This window comes from Somniosus microcephalus, chromosome 12, assembly GCF_052327205.1.
Source record: "Somniosus microcephalus isolate GS21.2 chromosome 12, FLI_Smic_1.0, whole genome shotgun sequence".
NCBI lineage: Eukaryota > Metazoa > Chordata > Chondrichthyes > Squaliformes > Somniosidae > Somniosus > Somniosus microcephalus.
In genome coordinates, this window is record NC_140998.1 from 153,347,153 (window position 1) to 153,364,486 (window position 17,334).

Here is a 17,334-nt window from a genome sequence, read left to right on the forward strand (position 1 = left end):
GACAACCTCACCATCGAAGCCCTCACCATCGCCGCCCTCACCATCGACGCCGTCACCATCAACGCCCACAGCATCGCCGCCCACACCATCGACGCCCTCACCATCGACGACCTCACCATCGACGACCTCACCATCGACGACCTCACCATCGAAGCCCTCACCATCAACGCCCTCACCACCCTCACCATCGACACCACCACCATCGACACCACCAACGACACCCTCACCATCGACACCCTCACCACCGACACCCTCACCACCGACACCCTCACCACCGACACCCTCACCACCGACACCCTCACCACCGACACCCTCACCACCGACACCCTCACCACCGACACCCTCACCATCGACCCACCAACATCAACACCCTCACCATCAACACCCTCACCATCAACACCCTTACCACCAACACCACCACCATCGACACCACCAACGACACCCTCACCATCGACACCCTCACCACCGACACCCTCACCACCGACACCCTCACCACCGACACCCTCACCACCGACACCCTCACCACCGACACCCTCACCACCGACACCCTCACCACCGACACCCTCACCACCGACACCCTCACCACCGACACCCTCACCATCGACCCACCAACATCAACACCCTCACCATCAACACCCTCACCATCAACACCCTCACCACCAACACCACCACCGACACCCTCACCATCGACACCCTCACCATCGACACCCACACCATCGACACCACCATCGACACCCTCACCATCGACACCCTCACCATCGACACCCTCACCACCGACACCCTCACCACCGACACCCTCACCACCGACACCCTCACCACCGACAGCCTCACCACCGACAGCCTCACCACCGACAGCCTCACCACCGACAGCCTCACCACCGACAGCCTCACCACCGACAGCCTCACCACCGACACCCTCACCACCGACACCCTCACCACCGACACCCTCACCACCGACACCCTCACCACCGACACCCTCACCATCGACACCCTCACCACTGACACACTCACCATCGACACCGCCCCCATCAAGACCCTCACCATCAAGACCCTCACCATCAACACTCACAACATCAACATCCGCACCATCAACACCCGCACCAGCAACGCCCGCACCAGCAACACCCGCACCAGCAACACCCGCACCAGCAACACCCACACTATCAACATCACCACCATCAACACCCACACCATCAACACCACCACCACCACCACCACAACCAACACCACCACCATCGACAGACTCACCATCGACACCCACACCATCAACACCCTCACCATCAACACCCTCACCATCAACACCCTCACCATCAACACCCTCACATTCAACACCCTCACCATCAACACCCTCACCATCAACACCCTCACCATCAACACCCACACCATCAACACCCTCACCATCAACACCCTCACATTCAACACCCTCACCATCAACACCCTCACCATCAACACCCTCACCATCAACACCCTCACCAGCAACACCATCGACACCTGCACCATCAACACCAACACCATCAGCACCCTCACCATCAACACACTCTCCATCAACACACTCTCCATCAACACCACTGTCGACACCCTCCCCGTCGACACCCTCCCCGTCGGCACCCTCACCGTCGGCACCCTCACCGTCGACACCCTCACCGTCGACACCCTCACCGTCGACACCCTCACCGTCGACACCCTCACCGTCGACACCCTCACCGTCAACACCCGCACCACCAACACCCGCACCACCAACACCCGCACCACCAACACCCGCACCACCAACACCCGCACCATCAACACCACCACCACCAGCATCAACACCCTCACCATCAACACCACCATCGACACCCACACCATCGACACCCTCTCCATCGACACCCTCTCCATCGACACCCTCTCCATCGACACCCTCACCATCGACACCAACAGCATCAGCACCCTCACCATCAACACCACCATCGACACCCTCACCGTCGACACCCTCACCGTCGACACCCTCACCGTCGACACCCTCACCGTCGACACCCGCACCGTCGACACCCTCACCGTCGACACCCGCACCGTCGACACCCGCACCGTCGACACCAGCACCGTCGACACCCACACCATCAACACCACCACCACCAGCATCAACACCCTCACCATCAACACCCACACCACCAACACCCTCACCATCAACACCACCACCACCATCAACACCACCACCACCAACACCACCACCATCAACACCACCACCAACACCACCACCATCAACACCAGCACCAACACCACCACCATCAACACCAGCACCAACAACACCACCACCATCAACACCCACACCACCAACAACCTCACCATCAACACCCTCACCATCAACACCCGCATCAACACCCGCACCATCAACACCCGCACCATCAACACCCGCTCCATCAACACCCGCACCCGCAGGTTGATTGGCCATGATAAAAGAAATTGGCCCTTAGTGTTAGGGGGGATTAAATACATGGGGTTACGGGGATAGGGCTTGTGTGGGATGGCTGTCGGTGTAGAGACCGGGTGCTAGGGTTTGGATGATCAGCCATGATCTCGTTGAATGGCGGAGCAGGCTCGAAGGGCCGAATGGCCTACTCCTGCTCCTATCTTCTATGTTTCTATGTTTCTATCTACACCCGCAAAATCAACACCCGCACCATCAACACCACCACCATCAACACCACCACAATCAACACCCACACCAGCAACACCCACACCAGCAACACCACCACCATAAACACCACCACCAACACCCGCACCACCAACACCCGCGCCACCAACACCCGCGCCACCGACACCCGCGCCACCGACACCCGCGCCACCGACACCCGCGCCACCGACACCCGCGTCACCGACACCCGCACCACCGACACCCGCACCACCGACACCCGCACCACCGACACCCTCTCCATCGACACCCTCTCCATCGACACCCTCTCCATCGACACCCTCACCATCGACACCCTCACCATCGACACCCTCACCATCGACACCAACAGCATCAGCACCCTCACCATCAACACACTCACCATCAACACCACCATCGACACCCTCACCGTCGACACCCTCACCGTCGACACCCTCACCGTCGACACCCTCACCGTCGACACCCTCACCGTCGACACCCTCACAGTCGACACCCTCACAGTCGACACCCTCACAGTCGACACCCTCACAGTCGACACCCTCACAGTCGACACCCTCACCGTCGACACCAGCACCGTCGACACCCGCACCGTCGACACCCGCACCGTCGACACCAGCACCGTCGACACCAGCACCGTCGACACCCTCACCGTCGACACCCTCACCGTCGACACCCGCACCGTCGACACCCTCACCGGCGACACCCTCACCGGCGACACCCTCACCGGCGACACCCGCACCGTCGACACCAGCACCGTCGACACCCTCACCGTCGACACCCTCACCGTCGACACCCTCACCGTCGACACCCTCACCGTCGACACCCTCACCGTCGACACCCTCACCGTCGACACCCTCACCGTCGACACCCGCACCGTCGACACCCGCACCGTCGACACCCGCACCGTCGACACCCTCACCGTCGACACCCTCACCGTCGACACCCGCACCGTCGACACCCTCACCATCAACACCCTCACCATCGACACCCTCACTATCAACATTCACACGAACAAACCACCATCAACACCATCAGACAAACATTGACACTGAAAATTTGGTTGTAAGACTGGAAGCGGTTGCATAGATAGGGAGGGGAGAGGCTATGGAGGGATTTGAACACAAGGAAGAGAATTTTAAAATTGCGGTGTTGCTGGACCGGGAGCCAGGGTTGTTGGGTGAACAGGGCTTGGTGCGAGTTAGGTTACGGGCAGCACTCTAACAAACAGGTCACCAACAGATTTGGAGATACAGTGCCCCAGTGCGCAACTGAAAGCATCGGGGCCAAAAGTATTCCAAGGGTCCGCCCCTGGTCTGTGCCGAGTTAGCTGATCTCGGCTGGACAATGGCTGAGGTGCCACCGTCACCTTCAGTGCCCTGGATTAGGGAGTGAGATTGGAAGGATGGCGGCGGGGGAGAAGGGGGAAGTCAGTTCGATCCCAGATCACCAAACTGTGAATCTCACTGGAATGAACTCGCAAACCACAAAAAAGGTGTTGGGGGAGGGTGGGAGATGAGGAGAATTGTTTTTTAATGCAGCGACTTGAGATGATCTGGAATACACTCCCTGAAAGTGGGGTGGAAGCAGATTCAATAGAAACTTTCAAAAGGGATTTGGATACGTACTTGCAAAAGGAAAGCAATCTATGGGGAAAGAGCAGGGGCGGGAATGGAGTAACTGGAATAGCTGATTCAAAGAGCTGGCACAGGCACATTGGGCCAAATGGTCTCCTTCTGTGCAGTAATATTCGATGATTCTACGAGGAGACAAGGTGGGAGAATTTCAATGAGTTCGTCCAAACGCCAAAGGTTATCCCCTGGGTGAATGACTCACAAAGATAACTGTGATTGAGTATTCTCGAACGTGTTGAAAATATCATGCTAGAGACACGCAGATAGAATGTGCTCTCTCTCTCTTACACTCAGTGAAGAGAAGGCGGCTCAAGCTTTTACGCACATAAGGAAGCGTGAAGTAAGAGATTTGGTCCGACAGGCTTCCACCTCATCCCGGAGTCTACCCAAAATCATCAGCGTCCTGAAGAAGGTTCCGTAAAGTTTTTCACTCCCCACCTCGGGTCGCCTACTCTGATTGGACCGTGTTCCTGGAGGTTTCATCACATGACCTCTCGCCTCGAACTGCCCCGCCCCCACGCTCCCACCATTGGTCGCCCGACACATCCACCCTCACAGTGCAACGCCTTCCTCCACCAATCAAAAAGTGAATTAACTCTTCATTACCCGATTGCACGATTCTTGATAGTCAGTCCATCCTTTCCCCTCACCCGTGTCCAATATTTTTATAACTAATTATACTAAAGTGTTCAAAGAAAATAAAACACTATTGTTTTTAAACACCTCTATGATTTCTCTCCTGGGTTTGCTCACAGCAAGTGTCCGGGAGATTCTTCTTTCATTCCTGGAGACTCCAGGGAAATCCAGGAGGGTTGGCAACCCTATTCCCACCCAATGTGCTTGAACATACATTAGAAAAGCTCCCCCATGGCTTTGTGACTGAATGGTGCAATGTCGAGCGTACAGATCAGGGTAGCAGACAGGTTCAATACCTGGTCAGTGCTGAATGACCTGATCTCAGGTGTTCGACAGTGAGGACAGCTCCAATTGCCTTTAGTGCCCTGGGCCGAGGGAGGGCAACTGTTAGACAGGATTCCTATTCCAGTTTGCTATTGAGAATGTATTGCTAGGGTAGTGCTGTACATACTAAGGAGAGACGCTTCATAGAATTAAACAGTCGCTTCCTCTGTTGTATGTAGAAGGCCTAGTACCTGTTTCTCTGCGTTGTCTGCCCGCTGGTCAGCCTCAATCACTCTTTGTTCTAGCTCCTGCATCTGTAAGGAGGACAGAAGGCAAGGATTATGCAACGTCCATGGAGTACTGACAGGAAGAAAGACCCTTACTCAGCACGGTGCTCCTGGCATCAATGAAGCTCTCCTGGGGATGACAGGGATACCAGAGCTTTCTCATTCAACACAGAGATCTTGGACCTCTCTCCAACATGCTAGGATCAATTTTAACCCTACCCACCTGGCAGGAACTGGGCGAGCGGGTAGATAAAATCGTATGGGTTGCTTACCCGCCCGCGAGCTGCCCAGATCCCGCCGACCACGATTTTTACCCAGGCGCCCAGACAGGCAGCTAAGTCGTCCACCCAAAGCCACCGGGGCCCTTCTTTAAATATGCAAGGTGGGATCTGATGACATAATTGGGCCTTGACTGCGATTTTAACTCTGGGCCTGAGCAGGGAAGCCACTGTTCAGCTGGGCTGAAGAGAGTCGGGACCTGCTGGGAGGCTGAAGGGGACCAAACAGGTATGTTTATTTTTTTAAACTTTCCTTCGTGGGGCCAGGAGGACCGAGAAAGTAGGCCCCACAAGGAAAGTTTAGGCCTCCCATTCCCTGGACTCCCCCTCCCTCTCCTCCCACGAGGCCCTCCCAAAAAAAAACCCTTCCCTACACACCTAGCTTCATGCCAATTTTCCAGAGGCCGGCAGTGCCATGGTGACGAGGCCTAGGAGTTGGAATAGTCTGGGCCTGTGTTCTCTTGCAGTGGGTGAATTTCTAACTGTCCCTGCCACCCACCCTCCCTGAACCCACCTGGGGTAAAGTGTGTTTTAGAAGTTAAAGACACACACCGTCTGACATGAAGCAGCGAGTCTCCCGGAGACATACACTACCGCCAGAGGATATTTAATGCTCCAGGTCTCCCTGGCAACCAATTCCACACTGCAAAAAAGAAAGTTCCAGAGTCTGAAACTGCTGCAATTGTTTGTATAGAATGGCGGTAGGATTTCAGTCACGTGTAATGGGCATTGAAGGCTACATGCAAATACTTTCTTGATTTTGCTTATACGGCACAGGCACGATGGGCCGAATGGCCTCCTTCTGTGCTGTATCATTCATTCTCTGTGCTTACTTCTGTTTGGTACCAGTCGCTCGCTCGCTCTCTCTCTCTCTACTTCCATAAGTCTCAGCTGTGGCTCAGTTGGTAGCACTCTCACCTCGGAGTTAGAAGGTCATGGGTTCACGCATCACTCCAGAGACTTGAGCACAAATGTCCAAGCTGACACTTCAGTGGAATGCTGCACAGTTCTCCTCAGCTCTGGAATTCCCTCCCTTAACCTCCTCCTCCTTTACGACGCTCCTTAAAACCTACCTCCTGTCGTAATATTGCCTTATGTGGCTTGGTGCCATAAGGCCCCTGTGAAGCACCTTGGGACATTTTACTACGTGAAAGGTGCTATATAAAATGCGAGTATTTGCTGTTCTCCTGGTCAATATTTATCCCTCAATCAACATCACTAAAACAGATTATCTGGTCATTATCACATTGCTGTTTGTGGGAGCTTGCTGTGCACAAATTGGCTGCTGCGTTTCCTACATTACAACAGCGACTACACTTCAAAAGTACTTCATGGGCTGTAAAGCGCTTTAGGATGTCCTGAGATCATGAAAGGCGCTGTAGAAAGACAATTTTTTTCTTTTAATCTCAGTTTAACGCAGCGATCTTTCCCCAGGAGAAGGCTATTTGCTATAAATAAAGCTCCCTGTTTACAGCTGGTGTGTAATTGTAGAGTGGAGCCCAAGGCTTTGATCCAAAATATGTTTGGGGTGGAGGGGAAACAGTTGAAATCTTTTACAGGGATTCACTTTAAAAGGAAACACACACACACCAGACAGAGAGTAAGCTGGAAAGTCTAGGGTTTCATAAATCACCTGTTTGATGTGCGTTAAACAATTACACAGCTTGTCTGGACCAACATTTTTTTTCCCCCCCACCCCCTATTGAATTCGGGCATCTTGCAAGAAAGTTGTAAAAGGCACAGACCAGTCCTGGAATCGGCCTCTCTACAGACTCGGGCCTTTGAAGCCTGCGGAGTTCCGGGTGAGTGGTGGGAGGGATTATGTGGTAAATGGGGGAAGACTTAGCAACATGAGCCCCTTCCCCAGGCTGCTCAAGTACCTCCCCATCTGTTTTAGGAAAAGGTTGAGCATCTCAATTAAAATCCCAGATGTCAACTCACAAGCCTTTGGGCCCAGAATTACACTAGCTGTTAAGTCAAACCCCAGCTCTGCACCCCAATTGGAAAATTTACTCCTTTTTCTGCTCATTTTCCACCCCTCTCTTTTCTTTCCTCCTTTCTCGAAGGAGTTGACTCTTTACTGGGGCACAGGCCCTACAGATGCCGCGAGCTCCCGGTGTATGCTTCAAAAGTACCTCTGGTACAACTCCCAAACATCCATTCCCTGCAGTCCCTTTAAAATAGCCCCCAGTGTCCTTTTTAAATGGCCCCCCGTGTCCTTTTTAAATGGCCCCCAGTGTCCCTTTAAAATGGCCCCCAGTGTCCTTTTTAAATGGCCCCCCGTGTCCTTTTTAAATGGCCCCCAGTGTCCCTTTAAAATGGCCCCCAGTGTCCCTTTAAAATGGTCCCCAGTGTCCCTTTAAAGTGGTCCCCAGTGTCCCTTTAAAGCACTAGAAGACATCAAAAAGCACCTCCTTCCTTCCTTCCTAAAGAACATCAAGCAAAACTCCACGATATTAACCCAACTATACAGTACATACTGTTAAACTCTGAGCAGTTGCATTCTGCATGTGACCCTGGGGCACGTTTACTTTCAAGGGCTACCAGCAGGGCAAGACCCATCACAAGCTGTCACCACTGGCACGAGTCTGGTTCTGGTGCAATATAAAGTCACCTGTAACTTCCATACTACCCGATCAAATTGTTCCAGGCCAGGTTTGCTTGGGCAAGGTGTTAGCTAGAGTGAATCATAAAAGAATGAATAGTCTCATGCTCTCACTGCACCTGGTGCACAGAGGAGATGCTACCCCTCCCCAGAACCTCCCACAGCACTGCCCAACGTTGTACCATTGGCATAACTGTTGCTTTGCCCATTGAAGCAAAACCCCTTCACCTACGTAGCGAATCCCCTTCCACCATCCAGTGGGGCGGAGCCATATCTGGTATCTATCAGGGTTTTGTTTCAGGCAACTGTAGGATTGCCAACGCTTGGAGCCTTCACTATATGACCTCCTGCCTCCAACCGCCCCACCCCACACACCCGCCATTGGTCGCCCAACCTCGCTGCGCCCCGCCTTCCCCAGCCAATCGCAAAGTGCACATGATTCTCCCCGCACCCCAGGTCCAATATTTTTATAACGAGTGAACAAAAATCTTCAAAGAATTTTTTTTTTAAACAGTTTTTTTAATGTCTCTGTGATTTTTCTCCCGGGTTTGCTCGCAGCACTGTCCTGGGGCGTGGTCTTTCACTCCTGGAGACTCCAGGGCAATCTCGGAGGGTTGGAAACCCCAGGCAGCAGATGGGCTTTACTTCTCTGGCTGTCCCTACCCCAGACTCGTACTGCACCATGCTGCAGAATGGCAGGGGCACAGACTCGGTCACCATTCCCATCCCGTGGTTACCTGTCCCCCGGGAATGATTTTAGATGGGGGTTAGGCAAGCAGTGGGCAAGGTAATTAACTCCAGGATCTACTGCTCGTCTCTCGAGAATGACATTGTTGTAATTTGTCACCCCTGTACTCGCCGACCTACATTGGCTCTTGGTCCAGCAATGTTTAGATCCCTCCATGACCGCGCCCCTCCCTATCTCTGAAAACGCTACAACCCTCCGAGAACTCTGTGTTATCAAACTCTGGTCTCTTCCCCCGCCCCCCCACTCCCTTCGCTCCACTATTGGCGGCCGTGCCTTCAACTGCCTCGGCCCTAAGCTCTGGAATTCCCTCCCTAAACTACCCCGCCTCTCTACCTCTCTTCCTTCCTTTAAGACGCTCCTTAAAACATACCTCTTTGAACAAGCTTTTGGTCACCTGCCCTAATATTGCCTTATAATACTCGGTGTCAAATTTTTGGCGTCAAACTTTGTTTGATAATCGCTCCTGTGAAGCGTCTTGAGACATTTTACTACATTAGAGGCACTATATAAATGCAAGTTGTTGTGGTAGACTGCCAACTCGCCCCATTTGGGAAAGACTGGCATTGGACAATACCAAGGGAGCACCAGACCGCACGGAAAGGGACAGCTAGTGACTCCCAAACTGCAGAGGGAAGCGGGAGGAAAGGGAGAAAGATATAAAAGAAAGGCTCAGAAAATTGAATTTTGGGCAGAGTCACAACAGGTACGATTCCTTTCTCAACTTGCCAGATACTCCTCTTGACCCCGGGTCCTTCAAGAAACATGATCTCTTTGAGTTAACAGCGTCCAGGCAGGAGAATTTACAACTCCAATTTGTTTCACTGAATGGACCCAACGCCTCATAGGGAGCCTAATTTGTCTCAAGTCATACGAGCCGAGGCCTTGGCAAATCTCCTCATCCAGACTCTGTCTTTTCCCCTTTTCAACTTCTTGACCCTTCCCTCCCTCACCACTGCCACCCAAAATCACTCATTCCACTGAGACGGTGTTCCTCAAAGGATCCCGTTATCAACCAACAACAACTTGTATTTATACAGCCCCTTTAACGTAGTAAAACGTCCCGAGGACCTTCACAGGAGCGTAATCAAACAAAATTTGACACCGAGCCGCATAAGGAGATATTAGTACAAGTGAACAAATGTTTGACCAAACTGATAGGTTTTAAGGAGCGTCTTGAAGGAGGGGAGGTAGAGAGGCGGAGAGGCAAAGAAAGAATGAAAGAAAGACTTGCATTTCTATAGCGCCTTTCACAACCTCAGAACATCCCAAAGCGCTTTACAGCCAATGAAGTTGTTTTGAAGTGTAGTCACTGTTGTAATGTGGGAAACGCAGCAGCCAATTTGCGCACAGCAAGCTCCCACAAACAGCAGCGTGATAATCAGATAATATGTGATTTTTTTAGTGATGTTGGTTGAGGGATAAATATTGGCCAGGACACTGGAGAGAACTCACCTGCTCTTCCTTGAAATAGTGCCCTGGGATCTTTTATGTCCACCTGAGAGAGCAGACTTGGTTTAATTTCTCATCCGAAAGATGGCACCTCCAACAGTATAGCACTCCCTTAGTACTGCACTGAATTGTCACCCTAAATGATGTGCTTTGGGACGTCCTGAGGTTGTGAAAGGCATTGTATAAATGCAAGTTCTTTCTTTCCTCTTTGACCCTACAGTGGACCCAAAAACAACAACAACTTGTATTTATATAGCGCCTTTAAAGTAGTAAAACGTCCCAAGGCGCTGCACATGAAACAAAATTTGACACTGAGCACATAAGGAAATTTTAGGGCAGATGGTCACAAGCTTGGTCAAAGAGGCAGATTTTAAGGAGTGTCTTAAAGGAGGAGAGAGAGGTGGAGCAGCAGAGAAGGTTAGGGAGGGAATTCCAGAGCTTAGGGCCGAGGCAGCGGAAGGTACAGCCGCCAATGGTGGAGCGATTGAAATCGGGGATGCGCAAGAGGCCGGAATTGGAGGAGCGCAGAGGTCTCGGAGGGTTGTAAGGCCGCAAGCGGTTGGTCTCTGAGCACTGCTTTCCCGGCGCTAACAGTAACATACAAAGAACCTTTGGGGAGTGTGGGGAGGTCTGGAATGAGCTTTTGGGGGGGCGGGGGGAGGTGGAGGAGAGAGAATGGCAGAGCAACATCACTTTATCTGTACAAAAGCAAAATACTGCAGATGCTGGAAATCTGAAATAGAAAGAAACAGAACAGAACTGACGAAGGGTCATCGACCTGAAACGTTAACTCTGTTTCTCTCTCCACAGATGCTGCCTGACCTGCTGAGTACTTCCAGCAATTTTTGTTTCTATATCACTTTATCTGTATCACCCATTTTCTCTTTGACATTCTGTAACCATTTACACCTCCTCTGGATCTTTTGTTTGCGCGCTTGTCCCATTATCACCTCCTCTTGCCTTGTACCATCAGCCCTTCTGTCCTTTCATCACTCCTGCCCGCCACCCCATCGCAGACCTTCCCTTTTATTCTTTCCTCCCCCCGCCCTCCGTGCCCCGTCCCCCCACCGCTCCCTTTCCCTGGCTCTGTACTGTACTTGCTTAAATCTCTAACTTCTTCCAATTCTGATGAAAGGTCATCGACCTGAAACATTAATCAGTTTCTCTCTCTCTCTCTCTCTCTCTCTCTCCCTAGGGTTGCCAACACTCTAGGATTGACCTGGAGTCTCTGGGAAATAAAGATTAATCTCTTGGTCACTGCTATGAGCAGCCCAGGAGAAAAATCGTTGGGTCCTTAAAAACCAAATTGGTTTCTTTTAAAATTTTCTTTGAATACTTTTGTTTATTAGTTATAAAAATCTTGGAGATGGGGGGAGGGAAGGCTGTTTGACTGAGAGTGAGGAATCAGCCAATCAGGTAACGAAGAGTTTGTTTGCTTGCCAATTGGCCGTAGTGAGGATGGAGGTGTTGAGCGACCAATGGCGAGAGTGTGGCGGCGTGGCAGGTGGAGGCAGGAGGTCACGTGACGAAACCTCTCGGGATACGTCCGACCAGAGTTGGCGACTCTACTGCTGCCTGACCTGCTGTGCGTTTTTCCAGCCTTTTCTGTTTTTATTTTTGCTACTACACAGCCTGTCCAAGAGCTGTAGGCTGGAAATTCGAAACGCACCATCATTGCATTTGACATGGTGGATCTGGATAATTAAAGGGAAGGGCAGGATGAGGTTTTTCCGGCAGGGATTTCAGAATGAAAGGCCGACAATGACAGGCTGCCGATCCATTCGGGATCCTCACCACCCCCCCCCCATTAATTAGACGCCGGCACCGTGACGACTGCAGGCTGAATAGAATCTTTCTCCTCAGTTACTTTGTGCTGCGTTGCAGAGTACCAGGGCTGGGTATGACCTGCCTCTCTGCCAACGTGGCCTGCAAAACAGGAGCTAGGGCTGGTCGCAGCTGGAGCATCTGCTCAACTTGGACATGCAAGTCGGGGCCCAAATTCATCCTGTGCTGGACAAGGTGCAACGAATAAAGAACAAAGAAAAAAGCAAATGAGTAGGGAGGGAGGAAGGAAGGAAAGGAGGAAGAAAAAAGAAGGAAAATAGGAAAGGAGAAAAGAATAAGACTTGCATTGATATACCGCCTTTCACGACCACCGGACGTCTCAAAGCGCTTTACAGCCAATGAAGTACTCTTTGGAGTGTAGTCACTGTTGTAATGTGGGAAACGTGGCAGCCAATTTGAGCACAGCAAGCTCCCACAAACAGCAATATGATAATGACCAGATAATCTGTTTTTGTTATGTTGGCTGAGAGATAAATATTGGCCAGGACACTGGCGATAACTCCCCTGTTCTTCTTCTGTGGGATCTTTTACATCCACCTGAAAGAGCAGACAGGGCCTCGGTTTAGCGTCTCATCTGAAAGACGGCACCTCCAACAGTGCAGCACTCCCTCAACACTGCACTGGAGTGTCAGCCTAGCTTTATGTGCTCAAGTCCTTGGAGTGGGACTTGAACCCACAACCTTCATGACTCAGAGGCGAGTGTGCTAGCAACTGAGCCACTGGCTGATACTGACAGCTGTGAGGAAAGAAAGGAAGAGAGAAGGAAGGAAAAAGGAAAAAGAGTAAAAGAGAGGAAAGGTAGTAAAGGAAAAGAGAAGGGAGTAGGAAAAGAATATAAAAGAAGCCTTTCAGGCATACGGGATAGACAGTTCTAGGTTCATAGAATCATAGAGTGATGCAACACAGAAGGAGGCCATTCAGTTCATTGTGCCTGTGCCGGCTCTTTACCGACCCTTCTGCCACCGGAAACAGTTTCTCCTTATTTACTCTATCAAAACCCATTCATGATTTTGAACACCTCGATCGAATCTCCTCTTTTACTTCTCTGCTTCAAGGAGAACAACCCCAGCTTCTCCAGCGCCTCTACGTAACTGAAGTCCCTCATCCCTGGTACCATTCGAGTGAATCTCTTCTGCTCCCTCTCCAAGGCCTTCACATCCTTCCTAAATGCCCAGAATTGAAAACAATATGCCAGTTGAGGCCTAACCAGTGTTTTATAAATGTTTAGCACCATTTCCTTACTTTTCTATTCTATTCCTCTATTAATAAAGCCAAGGATCCTGTTGTTGAGATACCGCGGCAAACGTGGGAGTCGAGACAGAGCTATTGAAAACACAATTGCTTTATTCTGACCACATGGCAAACAGGAACTAGAAAAGCCCGCACATCCACTTAAATACTTCCCAGACAGGAAGTGCTCCCGGCAGCCTGTCCCTGCGGGAAACAAGTTGCTGGAGGAAAGGGCCCCCGGCTGGGGGCTTCTGCTTAGACTGTCTGTGCCGCCGTGAGCGGATTATGTCCAGTGGTGGCGTGTTGCCACAGAGCTCCCCCCAGAATCCGCTTAGGAGGAGTGGACGAGTCGTGACGGTGGTCTAATGGTTCTGCCGCAACGGCTCTGAGTGGTCGCCGGTCTGGTTGGTTGGGTCGGGCGGTTCGCTGCCGGCTGTGCTGGCTTGCCGGGGGGACGGCCTCTGGCTGGAGGCTGGGCCACGGGGACCTGTTCCCCTGGTTCTGTGTGTGCTGGTTTGAGCCGGTCGATGGAGACTGTCTCGACCCTGTCGCCGAGTCGCAGCTTGAAGACCTTGTCCCCGGTTTGTAGTACCTCGTACGGACCGTCGTACGGGGGTCGCAGGGGCCCGCGGTGCGCGTCGTGTCGCACGAAGACGAAGCGCGCCTGCTGTAAATTTGGCGGGACGTGAGGTGCGAGTTCGCCGTGTCAGTTGACCGGAAGTGGGGCGAACTGCTGAGCGGGAGAGAAAGAGTCGAGCCGCTGCTGTTCGGCCGACCAAGACTTGGTAGGCTCCGGAAGGAATTCGCCTGGGACGCGCAGCGGTTGTCCGTAGACTAACTCCGCTGCCGAGGACTGGAGGTCTTCCTTGACCGCGGTGCGTAGGCCGAGTAGCACCCACGGTAGGCGGTCAGTCCAGGTACTGTCCTGCAGGCCGGCGCGGAGTGAGGCCTTGAGTGACCTGTGGAAGCGTTCACAAAGTCCGTTGGCCTGCGGGTGGTACGCCGTGGTGCGGTGGAGCGTCACCCCGAGGTTGCGTGCTGTGGCCGTCCAGAGTTCGGAGGTGAACTGGGCGCCTCTGTCAGAGGTTATGTCGGCTGGTACGCCGAACCTCGCAACCCAGGTGTTAACGAACGCCCTGGCGATGTCGGCTGTGGTGGTGGAGGTCAGCGGCACTGCCTCAGGCCAGCGTGTGTAGCGGTCGACCATCGTGAGGAGATAAGTTTGGCCTTGCGATGGCGGCAGGGGACCGACGATGTCGACGTGTACGTGGTCGAAGCGGCGGCTGGGTACCTCGAAGTCTCCCAGGGGTGCTTTGGTGTGCAGCTGTACCTTAGCCCGTTGGCAGGCGAGGCAGGAGGTGGCCCAAGTCCGAACATCTCTGCTAAGGCCGCGCCAGACGAAGCGCTTGGAGAGGAGTTTGACGGATGCGCGGGAACCCGGGTGAGAGAGCCCGTGGAGCGCGTCGAAGACGCGGCGGCGCCAGGTCTCAGGGACGACCGGCCTGGGTTGGCCGAGTGAGACGTCGCACGTGACTGCCGTGGCTTCGGGCCCGTGCGCGACCTTGGCTAGGCGTAGCCCTGGCAGGCTGGTAGCCGCCGAGAGGAGGTCTGGGTCTGTGAGCTGAGCCGCTGCTAGTTGTGCGTAGTCGACCGCGAGGTGATTCGCACAGACGGCGGGACGGGAAAGGCAGTCGGCGACCACGTTGTCTCTACCGGAGACGTGCTGAATGTCCGTAGTAAACTCGGAGACGGCCGCGAGCTGGCGTTGCTGCCTAGCGGACCAGGGTTCGGTGTGCTTGGCCATCGCGTATGTGAGTGGCTTGTGGTCCACATACGCGGTGAAGGGGCGGCCTTCCAGGAGGAACCTGAAATGGCGGACCGACAGGTGGAGTGCGAGAAGCTCGCGGTCGAAAGTGGAGTATTTGACCTCCGGGGGGCGCAGTTGGCGGCTGTAGAAGGCAAGTGGCTGCCACGCGCCATTGACCCACTGCTCGAACACGGCCCCGACCGCGTGGTCGGAGACGTCGGTGGTGAGCGCGACCCGGGCATCGGCCCTCGGGTGCGCGAGCAGAGTGGCGTCGGCGAGCGCGTTTTTGGTGGCGTTGAAGGCGGCTGCCGTGTCAGTGGTCCAGGCTACGTCCATCTTGCCGGATTTTCCTCGGAGGGAGTCGTATAGGGGCTTCATAAGGGCTGCGGCTCTGGGGATGAACCTGTTGTAGAAGTTCACCATCCCGAGGAACTCCTGGAGGCCCTTGATGGTTGTGGGGCGGGGGAATTGCTGGACGGCCTGCACCTTGTTGGGCAGGGGGACGGCCCCAGCAGGGGTGATGTGGTGACCGAGAAAATTGATCTCGGTTAGGCCGAATTGGCACTTCGCCGGGCTGAGGATGAGCCCGTGTTGGGCTAGGCGCCCGAACAGGATGCGAAGGTGTTCGAGGTGTTCCTGTTTGGAGGAGCTGGCCACGAGAATGTCGTCTAGATAGACGAATAGGAAGTTCAGGTCCCGGAGGACTGAGTCCATAAGGCGCTGGAAAGCCTGTGCTGCATTCTTGAGGCCGAAGGGCATCCTCAGGAACTCGAACAGGCCGAATGGGGTGATGACGGCCGTTTTGGGGATGTCCGCGGGGTGTACGGGGACTTGGTGGTAACCGCACACCAGGTCGACTTTGGAAAAGACGGTTCGTCCGGCCAGTCGGGCCGAGAAGTCCTGGATGTGTGGCACCGGGTACCGATCGGGGGTGGTGGCGTCGTTGAGGCGGCGGTAGTCCCCGCAAGGGCGCCAGCCTCCGCCGGGCTTGGGGGCGATGTGGAGGGGCGAGGCCCAAGGGCTGCTGGAGCGGCGGATGATGCCGAGTTGTTCCATGTTGGTAAACTCGGCCCGCGCGATTTCCAGCTTGGCCGGGTTGAGTCTGCGGGCGTGGGCAGAAACTGGGGGGCCGGTGGTGGGGATATAGTGTTCCACACCGTGCTTGGCGGCTTTGGCCGAAAAGGTCGGGTTAGTGAGGGCGGGAAACTCAGCTAGGAGTGCCGAGTAGTCGTCCGTGGCTCTGGCGAGGCAGTAGGTCGTCGGGCCAGCCGAACGGGCCGGGGTAAAGGCGCCGGGGATGGGGGCCATAGTGTTGATGTCGACGAGGCGGTGCCTCAGAATGTCGACAAGGAGGCCGTGGGCGCGTAGGAAGCCGGCGCCAATGAGTGGGCAGAGGACCTTGGCTGTCAGGAACTCCCAGCGGTAGCGGCGGCCCGCGAGGTTGAGCGTGACCATGCGGGTGCCATATGTGCGGATTTCAGAGCCGTTGGCTGCAGCCAGTGTGATACCCCGTGTGCCGCGTTGGATCTCGAGGGCGGAGGCGGGGGTGATGCTGTGCTGGGCCCCTGTGTCGCACAGAAATCGGCGGTTGGTTCTGTCGTCAGTGACGTACAGTCGGGGCTCCTTCTGCCCCGCGGCCATCGCAGGGGCCGGTGCGGGGGGGGGGTTTGAAGGAACACGGTGGCGTGCAGCGTTGAGCCCTAGCGCCAAAACGGGTGTGGTAGTAGCAGTGACCCGGAGTGGTAGGGCGGTCGGGCCTAGCGGCCCGGGAAGACCGCGTGGTCGTTGCCGTGAGGTCGGGCGCGACGTCGCGAGCGGCCTGTGCAGAGAGCAGCCGGTCGGCCTTTTCGGCTATCTCATTCAGGTCCGTGGAGTCAGACTCCACAAGGAGCGGGCGGATGCTGGCG

General features: G+C 54.2%; 1 protein-coding gene across 1 annotated transcript in view; it reads right to left on the reverse strand.

The window, feature by feature from the left end:
• The window catches only part of plekhh1 (pleckstrin homology, MyTH4 and FERM domain containing H1), a 338,941-nt gene that overhangs the window by 287,095 nt on the left and 34,512 nt on the right, over window positions 1-17,334 (reverse strand). The window contains exon 3 of the mRNA XM_086003678.1: window positions 5,430-5,492. Coding sequence (XP_085859804.1) covers window positions 5,430-5,492 — 63 coding nt within the window. The remainder of the gene's footprint in view (window positions 1-5,429; window positions 5,493-17,334) is intronic.